The sequence below is a fragment of the Sardina pilchardus genome, chromosome 10 (assembly GCF_963854185.1).
Source record: "Sardina pilchardus chromosome 10, fSarPil1.1, whole genome shotgun sequence".
Lineage (NCBI taxonomy): Eukaryota > Metazoa > Chordata > Actinopteri > Clupeiformes > Clupeidae > Sardina > Sardina pilchardus.
In genome coordinates, this window is record NC_085003.1 from 31505143 (window position 1) to 31518689 (window position 13547).

The 13547-nt window shown below is 44.7% G+C and overlaps 1 protein-coding gene across 1 annotated transcript in view; it reads left to right on the top strand.

Annotated features, from left to right (window-relative positions):
- Positions 1 to 412: 412 nt before the first annotated feature.
- The window catches only part of cpne2 (copine II), a 31147-nt gene continuing 18012 nt past the window's right edge, over positions 413 to 13547 (top strand). Inside the window, exons 1-9 of the mRNA XM_062547721.1 lie at positions 413 to 697; positions 5927 to 6120; positions 8465 to 8644; positions 9269 to 9343; positions 9529 to 9600; positions 9698 to 9781; positions 10411 to 10500; positions 10893 to 10991; positions 12825 to 12911. Of these exons, the coding sequence (XP_062403705.1) occupies positions 5947 to 6120; positions 8465 to 8644; positions 9269 to 9343; positions 9529 to 9600; positions 9698 to 9781; positions 10411 to 10500; positions 10893 to 10991; positions 12825 to 12911 (861 nt within the window). The 5' untranslated portion in view covers positions 413 to 697; positions 5927 to 5946. The remainder of the gene's footprint in view (positions 698 to 5926; positions 6121 to 8464; positions 8645 to 9268; positions 9344 to 9528; positions 9601 to 9697; positions 9782 to 10410; positions 10501 to 10892; positions 10992 to 12824; positions 12912 to 13547) is intronic.

Consider the following 13547-nt stretch of genomic DNA (forward strand, 5'->3'; position numbering starts at 1 on the left):
CTTTGTTACTTTACTATAAAACTCTTCACTCTGGAAATAAACAAAATGTAAAAAGACATCAGAACTCAGAAACTCGTGTCAAGCAAGCCAGCTATCTTATTGTTGGGTGTAGAGGGAAGAATACCATGAAGCGTTTGTAGGAGGAAGTCATTCGTTTATGACAAGATATTCATTAGGCTGATGTGGTATCACTGTGGGTAGGGTACAGACCCCAACGGAGCTGTATGGTCTAACTTCTATAAGAAAGCCTCCTGAAGACTTGGCCTACTATAGCAATTGTTATACAGAAACAACTGATAACTAGCTGTTTGTTGCCGACTACAAATTCACTGTCAGTCACTGCATGTCAAAGGAGCGCGCTTCCTTCCACGCACCAGACCACATTAGTTTGAGAGCGCTCGACTGCCTGCCTGCATCGCACTGGTTAGGAGGGGTTTGCAAGAACCGCGAATGAAAGCAGACGCCAATACTTGGAGGAAACATTTGGGCTGAGGCACTACGCGAGAGTTGTCGACAGTAGGCGTATTGTTCGCTACAATGAGTCGTTTCTGACTGACTTCAACTTTTCCGCGCTGTTGAGGTTAGGCTACCTCTTTTTGGACATGATGAAAATAACGCATGGTCATTTCCAGTAGAAGTGTTCGCCTTAATCGAAAAAGCGAAGGGATATATTATCAAAGTATCGAATTCAGTTAGCGTAAGTATTCATTGAGCACTGCATGATTTCGATTAGATAATTATTTGTGATTATAAGCAACAATTGCATAAAGCAGAATTAAACAAGACTGTTACCGCTGCAATTATATGATGGCAGATCATTTACCTTGGTAGCCGACATTTGACCATGGTCAAACAATTTAATTTCAAGAAGCGCTAAACATTTGTTAACGCGCTGATTTGTGGGGATATTTAATGATATGCTCATCAACAGAACATGAAGCCACCAGTTGTTGGGAATGACAACGGAGTCATCTTTTAATTCAAAGTTTTATTTTTCCTCTGATTACCTGTAGGCAAGGCTATATGGTTCTCAGAGATTAATAAGATGTAGCGGCAGTGGCCACACCTGTAACACTATTGTAGTAGTAAGGCTACTGCTGTGAAAGTGAAAGCTAAGCTGAAGCACTGGAGTTGAAGCTATGATAGCCTGTCTTGTAAACACACGGTGTGGGTGTAGACTGCAGGTCTGTGATAATTGTGTGATTGTGTGACTTTGTAGAATGTAAGCCTAGATAATTAGTCCTGAAGTAGCCATTAAAGGTGCCTAAGTGGCACGTCAAATGGATCTGAAAGTGTGTGTGTTCTAATAGATCTTTTGCATAAGAGCCTTCATCACATCAAAACTACTGTAGGCTTATTCCAGTGGTGTCTGCCATTATTTACATTTCAAGTTTGCTAAACAGAGGGGTGACCATGGTGCTGTGCAGGTTCCCCATCTTAAGTGGAAACAGGTGACAATTGTTTACTGCAACCCTTTGTCACCTATTAACAGCAAGATCTTTACAGTCACCCCTTGTAGCTGAGAATATGCCATGCAGTTAAAGATGAAGTGAAGTTTTTGAGGAATGTTGCGGTGCAGTGTCCCTGGATATTGTTGTTTGGTCTTATTCCTGTTGATGTTGGGAAGCGTTAATCATCACTACCAGGCAAATGATCATGATCATGCAATCAGAACACATGGAAGCAGTTATGTGGTTGCCCAGCAGTATTGCTCATAAACTTGTCCTCTGTCATCATCAAGAGATAGTATCTGACAGCTTGATCTTTTTCACAGGGGCATTGTTATTGCTAAATGGATGAGAGCAAATAAGAAGTGTTGCTTCTCTACATTTCAGCGACTGATGATATTAACTCAGACATGAGTGTTGCTGCTGATGGAAGCTGTGACAGATCTGGGATGGATCTGAACTTGATCACAGCAGCTCCAGAAATGTGCCAGAGTGCTGCTTATACGTAGGGCATGGCAGACCTGAAGTTGGACATAGAACCTGTTCTGTGACATATTTACATTAAGTGTGCTCCAGTACCTCCTGTTTAAAAATACCTGATCAGATAAATGCCATATCACATCACATCACAGCTCTCTCTATCTCTCTCTCTCTCTCTCTCCCTCGAAGTGTGTGTGTGTGTGTGTGTCTGTCTGTCTGTGTCTGTTGTAAGTGTAAGTCTGTCTCTCTCTCACACACACACACACACACACACACACTCTCACTGTATGTGTGTGTGTGTGTGTGTGTGTGTGTGTGTGAGTGTGTCTGTGGTAAGATGGAGGTAGATCAGAGAGAGACATCAAACTGGGTTAAGTGTGGTGAATGCGTGCTGAACACCCAAAAAGAAGGTTAGTGAAACCGGAGATGATATGGTCATTGTGTGCAGTACTGTGTTTAGCCTGTAAGAGTCTGAAAAGTCAGCTCGTGAGAAATGGACCTTGCTGCCCATCGCCAGTCACGATAACAGTTGACTGTCTGTTGTTTTTGTTTGACAAATTTCACACTCTTACTTCAGTGGTGTTGTTAGTATGTGCCGATGGTGTACATATTTACTGTACTGGGTGTGGCCTAAGTCTGATGTGTGAATTCATGGTTTCAGATGCTTTTGGCAAGCGTTGTCAGTGGTATTTCTAAAATAATGTCAGGCCAAAATGAGATCGGGCTGGTTCCGTTATGTGACATGGTGGCACTTCCTATGTCAAGTCTCTCAGAGGAAGTGAATGAGTGGTGATCAGGTGCTCACAGTAAGACAAAATTGACCCAATGTAGTGCTGCACTCTCTTACAGTACATGTGCGGTTCAGGCAGTTCCCCACCAGCTAAGCCATCGAATGCCCAGTGCATGTGGAGTTTTGTTCTGTGTTTTTTTCTGAACGAGCTGCTCCTTTTTTTTTCTGAACGAGCTGTTGATGTCACTATGATGCAGACTGTGACATGGGCAATTCCATATCTGTGGCGAGGGAGATGTTTTTCTTGGGTCCATGGTGTGGTGCTGAACGTATCGTCATGGCAACATGACATTTCCAATGGCGTGCTTCATGAGGACATTTATGTTGTATGAACAAATTGTGCGTCTGTTGTGTGTATGTGTGTGTGTGTGTGTGTGTGTGTGTGTGTGTGTGCGTGTGTGTGTGTGTCTGCAAAGTCTTCCTTTTTGAGTATATCACTCTGTGTCCTTCCCCAAAACACAATGCGACCTTTTGAGTGGCATTCCTTAATGTCATTGCACACAATCTTCAGTCTTTTGGCCAAAACCTCAAAGCAACACTGCCCTATTTTCTGGGTGTAAACAGTCTCTTAGGACTGAAAGCAGCAGCTTAGCGTGTGAAAGGGCCTGAGCAGCACCCTATGCTAAACCGGCAGGTCAGACATGTAATTACACATTAAAGATGATGACCCTGTAAGTGCTGTTTACCAGGTGTGCAGAGCTGTGAGCCAGAATTTCCACTGTGACTGATTGGGTGGGTGGGTTCTAGTGTGTGTGTGTGTGTGTGTGTGTGTGTGTGTGTGTGTGTGTGTGTGTGTGTGTGTGTGTGTGTGTGTGTGTGTGTGTGTGTGTGTGTGTGTGTGTGTGTGTGTGTGTGTGTGTGTGTGTGTGTGTGTGTGTGTGTGTGTGTGTGTGTGTGTGTGTGTGTGTGTCTGTGTGTGTGTCTGTGTCTGTTTGTGTGTATATTTGTGTGTTTGTAAAGCTTTGTAGCGTTGTGTTGTCTAGCACACAAGTCCTGCTCTTACATGTGATGTTGTTATGTGTACAGTTACCAATTATGTCTCACCTGGTCATTATGGTCCTTAGGGGATATAAAGACAGAACTCTTCACTTTGGAGGGTCATTCCAGGTGTGTTTTCTCAGCAGGATATCATCACAATGGGGTGGGTGAGAACACTGGATATTTTAAGTAAGTTTGTTTTTTGAAGTTCAATTATTATCAGAATCTGAACATTATTATCAGAATCGGTCTCATCTGTTCCATGGACGTTTCAAGGTAATGTAATCAGCTATGAATGGGAGTTTATTACCTCCGCCAAGACAGTTGGGTTTTCGCGCTGGCTTGTTTGTTTGTTTGCCTGACAGCAGGAGCATGCAAAAACAAACATTTTCACGAAGCTTGGCGGTGGGATGTAGCTTTGGGCCATGGGCCATGGGAGAGAACCCATTACATTTTGGAGCAGATTCGGATTAACGTCCGATCAAAGAATTGCCTTTTACTGTCTTTAACATTGCAAGATAGGGCATTTGTTCATGGTGTAGGTGTGCACTTATATTTAGATGGTTCTGTCTGTACTTTGATACCTCTCTCATCTGAACTTTGATGAACGAGAGGAGGAGAGATTAGGGAGGATAAGTATGGGAGAGTACATGTGGGTCATGACAGTGGAGCTTTATACAGTTGAGAGGAGGAAAGCCTTGCTGACAGTTCTGCGGTCTTTTGAACTGAATGCAGAACAGCTACTGTAAAGCCACAATATTCTTTCAGTTTGAAATTAAACTGTGGTCTTCTCATAGCTGAAGCCAAGCTAAAAGTGTCTTACTCTGAAACTTAGTTCAGTGAGTGTCCACAAGTATGAATATTGACCGAAAGAAGAAAGGTCTCATTATTGTTTGAAAATGCATGTTCTGTGACCCATAAATATTCCACAATTTAGAAATGTGTTTTCTATCCACAAACACACCTTTCTTGTGACATCTCACACTGAATTGGCACCGGGTAAGAGTCATCTGTAATGTCACATTCTGTGGTACTGGTCATTGGCAATTCCGTGATCTTTGTCACAGCAATGTACTGACAGAGACTTCTGCATTAATACATCAGTATCTTAGCAACAAGCAACCTCAATAGAATCTCCTTGTCCTAGCATGCCAGTTTCTAGCTGTGTGCGTGTGTGTGTGTGTGCGTGTGTGTGTGTGCGCGCGCGCGTGTGTATGTATGTGTTTGTGTGTGTGTGTGCGCGCGCACACACATGTATGTGTATGTTTGTGTGTAACAGTTTGGACAGGTTGTTGTATGCTTTGATCATTTTACCGAACACGTGTTAATTGCATGGAACAGGTGAGACATTGAACAACTGCGCAGCATGCGTCCTTGATACTGACAGACCCAGTGAGATACAGAACATTCCTGTTACCAATGAAGTGCACATAATACGAGCTTACACAGTCGCCTCCACACATCATCTGATCTGAGTCTATCAGGATTTCAATCTCTCTCTCTCTTTCTCTCTTTCTCGCCCTCTGTCTCTCTCTCTGTCTCTCTCTCTCTATCTATCTCTCCCTCCCTCCTGGCTGTGATGTGATTATTAACATTCTTGGTCTCTGTATGATAACAAAGCCGCTGGCCGTCCGATTCACGTGTGTGGATCATGTACTTTATGTAAAGGTGAGCGCGTGCCCCTGGTTCAGAGTCACTGAGGTGTGTTCTCGTTCGTGTGTGTCCGGTGAAGCGTGGCCTCGGCGGACCGCCCGGGGTGTGTTCTTCGTTAATCTGTGAGGGGGACGAGGGCTCGTGTCTGCTTTTGGTACAGTGCACAGGCCTGGAAAGACGTGTTGTCCTGGCAACATCTCTCCATCTCGGTGTCTCTTCTGTTCAAGTTTTTAAATATCCTTTCATATTTCTAACCCTAACCCTAGGTCTATACGTATGTATGCATTTGATCATGTGTGGTCACACACTGAACTGCGCCTTGTTCTTAATGGGGATGTAAGATTACCTAGTATGTCATGTGTTTATGTGTTTGTAATATGTATGTATTCTGTGGGTGTATAACGTGCAGTAATGCATACTGTATCTACACACACGCATGTGTGTGTGTGTGTGTGTGCATGAATGTGTAATGTTTATATTTTTGTGTGCTTAAGGTGTATTTGCACTGTGTGTGATTAGTATGCATTTGTAATGTGTTTGTGTGTGTGTGTGTGTGTGCGTGCGTGTGTGTCCTCAGATTGTGGGAGTCCAGCCTGCATGGCCTACACGCTCGGCTCCGGGTCGGACTCAGGCCCTGCCATAGGCCCCCAGCACTGCATCACCAAGGTGGAGCTGTCCGTGTGTGGTGCTAGCCTGCTGGACCGGGATGTGGCCTCCAAGTCCGACCCCTTCTGCGTGCTCTTCCACGAGGTGGAGGGCAACTGGGTGGAGGTGAGTTATGAGCAGACTTGCCCCATGGAGGGGTAGGTGGAAGTACATAGAAAGAAATACAGATAGGCAGAGGTGGAAAAGTCCAGCTTCAGAAAGTAAAACTCCTGCCACATATCTGTGCCAACCACTCATTTAAATCAGCTTATTATAATTAGCACAACTCTTCAGCCAGGTCAAGGAGCTAATTGATGAGATCACCTGTGTTAAGTGCACAGGTAGAACCAATACATGATTGGACTTTTACTTTCTGAAGGCTAAGCAGGAGTTTTCCACCTCTGCAGATAGGCATATCAATTAGAAAAGCATTAATGGACATAGCTATTTATGGCAATGTGGTGTTCTGTATCAAACACATCAGAATAGGTGACTGAACTGAATTCAATCCAACAAGGTTCATACTTTGTTGGATATTTGCATGTGGTTATATGCAATGATTCCTCTATACCCATGAGATATGTTAGTACGAGATGCCTTCGTGCACTTGCGAGGGCCCGCAGCAGTGACATCATTTCCAGTAAACTACATGGGAAGAGGCAGCAGAAGCAAAGAGATGGAAAACAGAAGGAGGAGAGGAAAGAGGAAGAGAGGAAAGAGAGGAAATTGACATGGAGGAAAATGTAACGTGTGCGTGTGTTGGGGAATGTTTCCGCCGCCCTGCTATTCAAGATGTTCCTGTTCTCATCTGACTGGATAAAATGACTGAACAATAAACGCCTGTACAATGCAGGGCACAGGCGTGAACTGAAGCAAGGACAGGATGAGTAACAGGGGGGTGGAAAGACTTCAGATGTTGGCAGAGAGAGTGGTAGTGGAGGGTTTTAGAGATCAAATCGAAATCAGACGAAGAGACTAGAGGGAAAGGCTGGCTCGTAGCCAATATTTCTGTGTGTGTGTGTGTGTGTGTTTGTGTGTGTGTGTGTGTGTGCCCACGTATACGATTATGAGTGTGTGAGTGTGCGTTTGCGTTGTTTAGCCCGGGGCTGTGTGAGTGTGACTCCACAGGCTGCCCTGGTGGTGTGGACGGCGAGTGCTTCTCTTCAGTAGGCTACGCCACGGCACCACACCACGCTGGGCCTGATTAGCATAGGCCCCGCGCAGGCTGGTCAATAGGGCAAGCCTAAACATGAAATCACTGCCTTCGCGAGCCGCTCCGTCGCCATGGAAACACGGAGGGAAACAAAGGAATTATGTTTCTTTTTTTCAGAGATTTTCGGTGAAGAGGAAAGCGATGGAGCAGATAGCATAGACAGAGTGTGTGTGTGTGTGTGTGTGTGTGGGGGGGGGGGGTGCCGATTGTCAGAGGGAAAGATGCTATGAAGGAATAAGAAAAAAAATCTGAATGATGCGATAGACTATTGTGGAGAGAGAATGTCTAGTGTACTTTCGGTAACGCATCCTGTTTCTCAAACCTGCAGGACTCAAGGAGTGTGAGGAGAATAGAGCTGATTTTTGAAAGGAGATGGTCTTGAGTGTTTTCTGTTGAGCTGAAAGCTTCCTGCTCCCTGGCAATTGGTCATGCTGGAGTTGCAGGTTGTGTGAACGGCTTAAAGCAACTGCTCCTCCTAAAGCTGCGATTCTCACACATTCTCGTTCTCTCTTGCCGTTTTGTGCAAACACACACACACACACACACACACACATACATCATAAATCACATAAACACGGAGCCTCCCATGGGATTATACTTCAGGCAGTCATATATTAACACTCATACACACTCACACTCTCTGAGGTTTTAGAAGGGATCTCTCACACATGTGTCACCACAGTGTGTGTGTGTGTGTGTGTGTTTGGGGACTGTCAGCTGGGGTGCAGGGGCGACAGGGGGTGGGTGTGATCACACCGCACTGGAAGAGGCTGGCGATGGCGGGTGGGGTGGGGGGTGTGAGGGGTGAGGTGATGGAGAGGAAAAGGAGACGATGAAACTCAGTAAGGGGGTTTGTCTGTCAGCATCCAAAATTATCTTCAGTATCAGGGGACAGCCCTCAGATGTGATTTTCATAGCCATTTAAATCATTTCATGGGGGCGTTTTTCCTTACATGAAGGCCAAGGCAGCCATATGAAATGAAGTCATCCACTCTTAAAACTACCGATCCCAAAATAATTGGTTCACACAATGGTATAAGCTTGGAATCCTAATGGTTACGAATGGAAATGAGAGAATTACGAAGCCTATAAACTTTCCTAATATTGTGTGGACGTCAAAAACTGTGGATAATGTATCGAAATGCATAATTGTTAGCCATCACATCACAGCAGTTGTAGTGTCAGTATACGTATTATATACAGCCTAAGCACCCACATTCATTTGTCCTGACCTTTGTCCTTTGTTTCTTTGGACAGCTGGGTCGGACGGAGACTGCCGTGAACAACTTGAACCCTGTGTTTGGGGTGAAGTTCCAGGTGGACTACCGCTTTGAGGAGGTGCAGAAGCTCAAGTTCGCCATGTTTGACGAGGACAAGTGCAGTGCCCAGCTTCACGAACACGACTTCCTGGGCGAGTTCACCTGCACTCTGGGAGTGGTAGGTTCAGATCCGGTCCTTTTCTATAAAAATAGTTATCAGACTACTAACAAAGAGCTTGGTAGCATTACATTTAAGAGCACAAGATGGAGGTTTTCATGTGGAACTTTATGGCTTGACCCTGTGACCAAAGTTATTACTGTAATCATCCTCTAACTTCTGCTGCAGTGACATAGTATTAATACTAATTCACAGGGTCAAGCCATAAAGGATGTGTATAGTATGAGCACATGCCATTTTTAGGACCTGCTTCTGAAAGTGGAAGTTACCAAGCCTTGCTCTTGACTGATAATTAGCACACTTACCCTAGGGACAAATGAGTAAAAATCAACTTCCCCACAGTCCCTCTTCAGTCACGTCCCCATCCACAGACACCTCAACTTCCTCATGCACGGCCCCAGCTGTGGTGCGGCTGGCTGGGGCACCTGCACCATACGCCGTCAACTCAAGTCCGATTACCGCCCCCGTAGTCCTTTCCGGATCCCACCCATACTCTCTCTCCTGTTCACTTCCTGTCATTCTTCACTGTACTGATGCATTAAAGGCACAACAAGCCCAAAAAAATATACTTTAAACTTCCCCATGCACAGAACTGATCTTGTCACCGTGCTGTTCTACCTGCAGATTGTGTCCAATAAGAAGCTGCAGCGGCCGCTGATCTTAGCCAATGGCAAGCCTGCTGGGAAGGGGGCCATCACGGTGAGATCTACTGACTTTATTAGCTACTGTGTTAGATTCAATGTTAGTGTTCAATTTGTTGTTGTTGTTCCTGTTGTTGTTGTTGTTGTTGTACAGTGGTAGCAGTAAAATACTGCCCATGCGCTAACCAGTGTAACAGTAGGTGGACAGTTTCAGCATTGTCAAGTTTTATATTTCTGTTCCAGATAACTGCCCAAGAGCTCTCCGACAACAGAATAATAACGCTGAACATGTGTGGGAGAAAGTTGGACAAGAAGGTGGGAGTTTGGAACTACTTTGTCTGTCTGACGTGTCGCATAGAAAGGTAAACTCAACAGTGAATCTGTTATCTAACTCTGTGCGTGTGAATTTTAGGACTTTTTCGGCAAGTCTGACCCCTACCTCGAGTTCCACAAGCAGGGTGACGACGGGAAATGGATGCTTGTCCACAGAACAGAGGTAACAGGAGAACATTTCATCACTCTCAGGCTTCTGAGGGTTGGACAAAATAGTGAGGTAGCCAGCTAACACGAGTAGCTGTGTCTTAAAGAACACTGCGCTTAGCAGCTATCGTTTCTAAAGTAGCGTGTTGTTTGAAGATGAGGTGATACTCCTGAAGTTACCTGGGTAAGCCAGTAGCCTGCTTTGTAGAACCTCTCTGGTTGCCTCTCTGAAATGGTCATGTCCAGAACTGCACCACACTGGGCTGTCGATTTGTCACGCACCCAAAAATGATTGACCCCATCTGTGTGGGGAGAGACATGCCAGAGAGGAATGAGTTGATGCATCACCAGATCCTGATGACAAAGGGTCAGATGTATTTTGCATGCCCAGAGTCCAGCAGACAGTCAGCAGTGTATTGTGTCCTCAGTTAGAGCCGATGTAAGGACTTTGACTGAAGTGCTATGCTGTCCGCACTTCAGATGTTCAGATGAGTAAATGCATTTATGCTACGTAGTTATGTTTATTATGCTACGATACAGACATGAAATGGAAAAGGTGTACATGATATGTAGTTATTAAGATGCTAAGATACAGTTATGATGACATGTTTTTTTTTTCGTTTTGAACCCCTTGTTTGTCTTTAGGTGATTAAGAACACCCTGGATCCAGTCTGGAAATCGTTTACTGTCCCCCTCATCTCACTCTGTAATGGAGACGTGGACAGGAACATTAAGGTCTGTCACATGACTACACAGTCTCATTTAAGCTAAAAACATGGCTGCAAATATCAACCATTCATCAGACACATGACAACACGCCTATCAGACCAAATGGTAGCCACAGTTGAGTGGTTCATCAGATGTTCTCATACAGTGTGTTGTATTTTCTTGCTCTCTTTCTATTTTCTATAGTTTATAGTTATAACTTATTTATGTATTATATAAATTTTTTAATTAAGGAAAGCAAAAACATTTGATGGAAAAAAATACAATGTACTATGTGCATTATTATTATTATTATTATTATTATTATTATTACACAAAATGTGCAAATGTACAGCAATATTAGACATCTCTCTCTGGCTCTTGTTGAGGAAACAGTGTTTATTGTCTTGTGTGTTTTGCAGGTGTTGTGCTATGACTATGATAATGATGGGGGCCATGATTTCATTGGAGAGTTTCTGGCCACCGTCACCAAGATGAACGAAGCTCAGAATTCCTTGGAGGTGGGTGTGGTGGAAGGACGGGTATAATCCGGCTTCCCTCTCGCTTCTTTACTTTTGGAAACGGTTGTTTGTCTATTTGTTTGTTAACATTTCTTGAAAGATCAGCCCAGTGCCCCATCGGTGCTGAGACCGATGTTCTGGTCTTCATCAGCCGTGTCTGTCTGTCAACCTCTGTACAAGTCATTAAAGGTGTAGTCTGCTGTTGCTCATATACAGTATCGATGCCCGTTCTCCACAATCACAGACTGCTCCTTTAATGATCTGCGTTTCCTCCCTGGCCTCTTAGTAGTGGCTGAAGTGTGTTTCTGTCCACTCATAGATAAAGAGCAGCTTTAAGTGAAGGATCATTGGCGCTGTGGTCCGTGCAGCACTGTATCTCTGCAGCGCAGACGGGGCCAGTTCACGTTAGGGAAGCAACATGGAGGACTGCACAGGCACCTCATTCACTAGAGTGGTGTGGAAATCCCAGTCAGTGTCGTGTGTTAAGCTCCAGCAGTAAAATCAGAGAATGAATAGGAGGAAGAAATTATGGAGAGAGAGAAAGAGAGGGAGAGTGAACGAGGGAGAGGGAGAGAGGGAGAGGGAGAGTGAAAGAGGGAGAGAGAGGGATATGGGGAGGGGTGTGTGGCTGAGATAACAGGTCCTTTTGAGATGCAAATCAGTTTTAAACGCTTGTCTTGTTTACTAGTGCAGGCATCCAGTGTGTGTGGTGATGTGCCTTGGCATAAGCAGGCATGCATGCACAGCACGCGTTAGTGGGCAAGTGTGTTGCACTCACACACAAATGTGCAGCGTTTTGTCATGGCTGACGTGCCTGTGTGTGTTGCACTCACACACAGATGTGTGGTGTTCCTCATGGCTAAGGTGATTGTGTGTTACACTCACACACAGATGTGCAGTGGTTTGTCATGGCTGACATGACTGTATGTTACAGTCACACACAGATGTGTGTGTTCCTCATGGCTAAGGTGATTGTGTGTGTGTGTGTGTGTGTGTGTGTGTGTGTGTGTGTGTGTGTGTGTGTGTGTGTGTGTGTGTGTGTGTGTGTGTGTGTGTGTGTGTGTGTGTCTGTGTGTGTGTGTGTGTGTGTGTGTGTGTGTGTGTGTGTGTGTGTGTGTGTGTGTGTGTGTGTGTGTGTCTGTGTGTGTTGGAAAAGGCACCTGAACATGTGAGGGGACAGTCCAGTTCATGTTGCTTTTGTTATGGATCTGCTTCCTTCCCTGTCACTCTCTCAATTACACCTTTCTCTCTCTCTCTCTCTCTCTCTCTCTCTCTCTCTCTCTCTCTCTCACCCACCCACCCACCCACCCACACACACACACACACACACACACACACACACACACACACACACACACACACACATACACACACACACACACACACACACACACAGAGAGAGGCTGCCTCATACCCACACATGTACTGTAAATGCAGGCTCATACATACACAGATACATAATGGACACGTTTATGCACACAGACATACGTATGCAGGCACACACACACACACACACACACACACACACACACACAGAATGTGAGACTTACACACATCGTGGCAACCTGTGTGTCTGATATTACAACTCTACAATGATGACTCACTTTGGATGCCAAAGATAATGTCTTTCCTCAGGCAACAGAGAAGCATTTGATCTTCAGCCATGTGTGCCCTGTCTGAATGGCAATCCAGTCCCCTGATGTTTCACTGTTATGTTGTTGTTGTTGTGCTGGATTTGTAGGTTCATGCTGATGTTGACTGGCCTGCCCTTGTAGTGCCTAATTTAAATATGAGTAAATGATAACATGAGATTGTATTACTCTCCAATTTCAGGTTGAGTTTGAATGCATTAATCCCAAGAAACAGAAGAAGAAAAAGAACTACAAAAACTCTGGGGTCATCGTTGTGAAGTCTTGCAAGGTAAAAAAAAACAAACAAAAAAAGGACAGAAGACAAATCCCTTTGAACAAATACATTTAAGACAGTAAGTTCTTGCCTAAGATGCAATTAGTGAGCTCACTCTCAGCAATGGCGTTAAAACACCAAATGTGGATAAAAAGAAGCTAATTTAAACACATTATGTATGCACTGTAAAGCGTTTTCCACACAAGCCGTGAGTCACCGTGTTTAATTGAATTTTATATGACGAACAAAATGCTAGCACGGGTGCCATTTTTGCTGCCTCAGATTAGAATAATAACCTTAAATCCCAATTCAATACATCAATTAATAACGAGACAATACAGGCTGCCCAAGCTAGAGAGCCAACCTGTTGCTCATTGCTTGTAAACCTGCCAGCATTATGTAAATATGTGTGACTATTTTATTTTTCTGCTATTTCCCATTTTGCATGGTTGATTTATGTATGTTGTGTGGCAAAGGGAGGGTTCAGTCATGAAGTATAGCCACGTTTGTGCCCTGGCCTACTGGTTAGGGCTTTTGAGCTTGTAACCGGAGGGTTGCTGGTTCGATCCCCGATCAGTCCACGGCTGAAGTGCCCTTAGGAAGGCAATTAACCCCTCACCGCTCCCCGAGCGCCGCTGGTTGGGCAGGCAG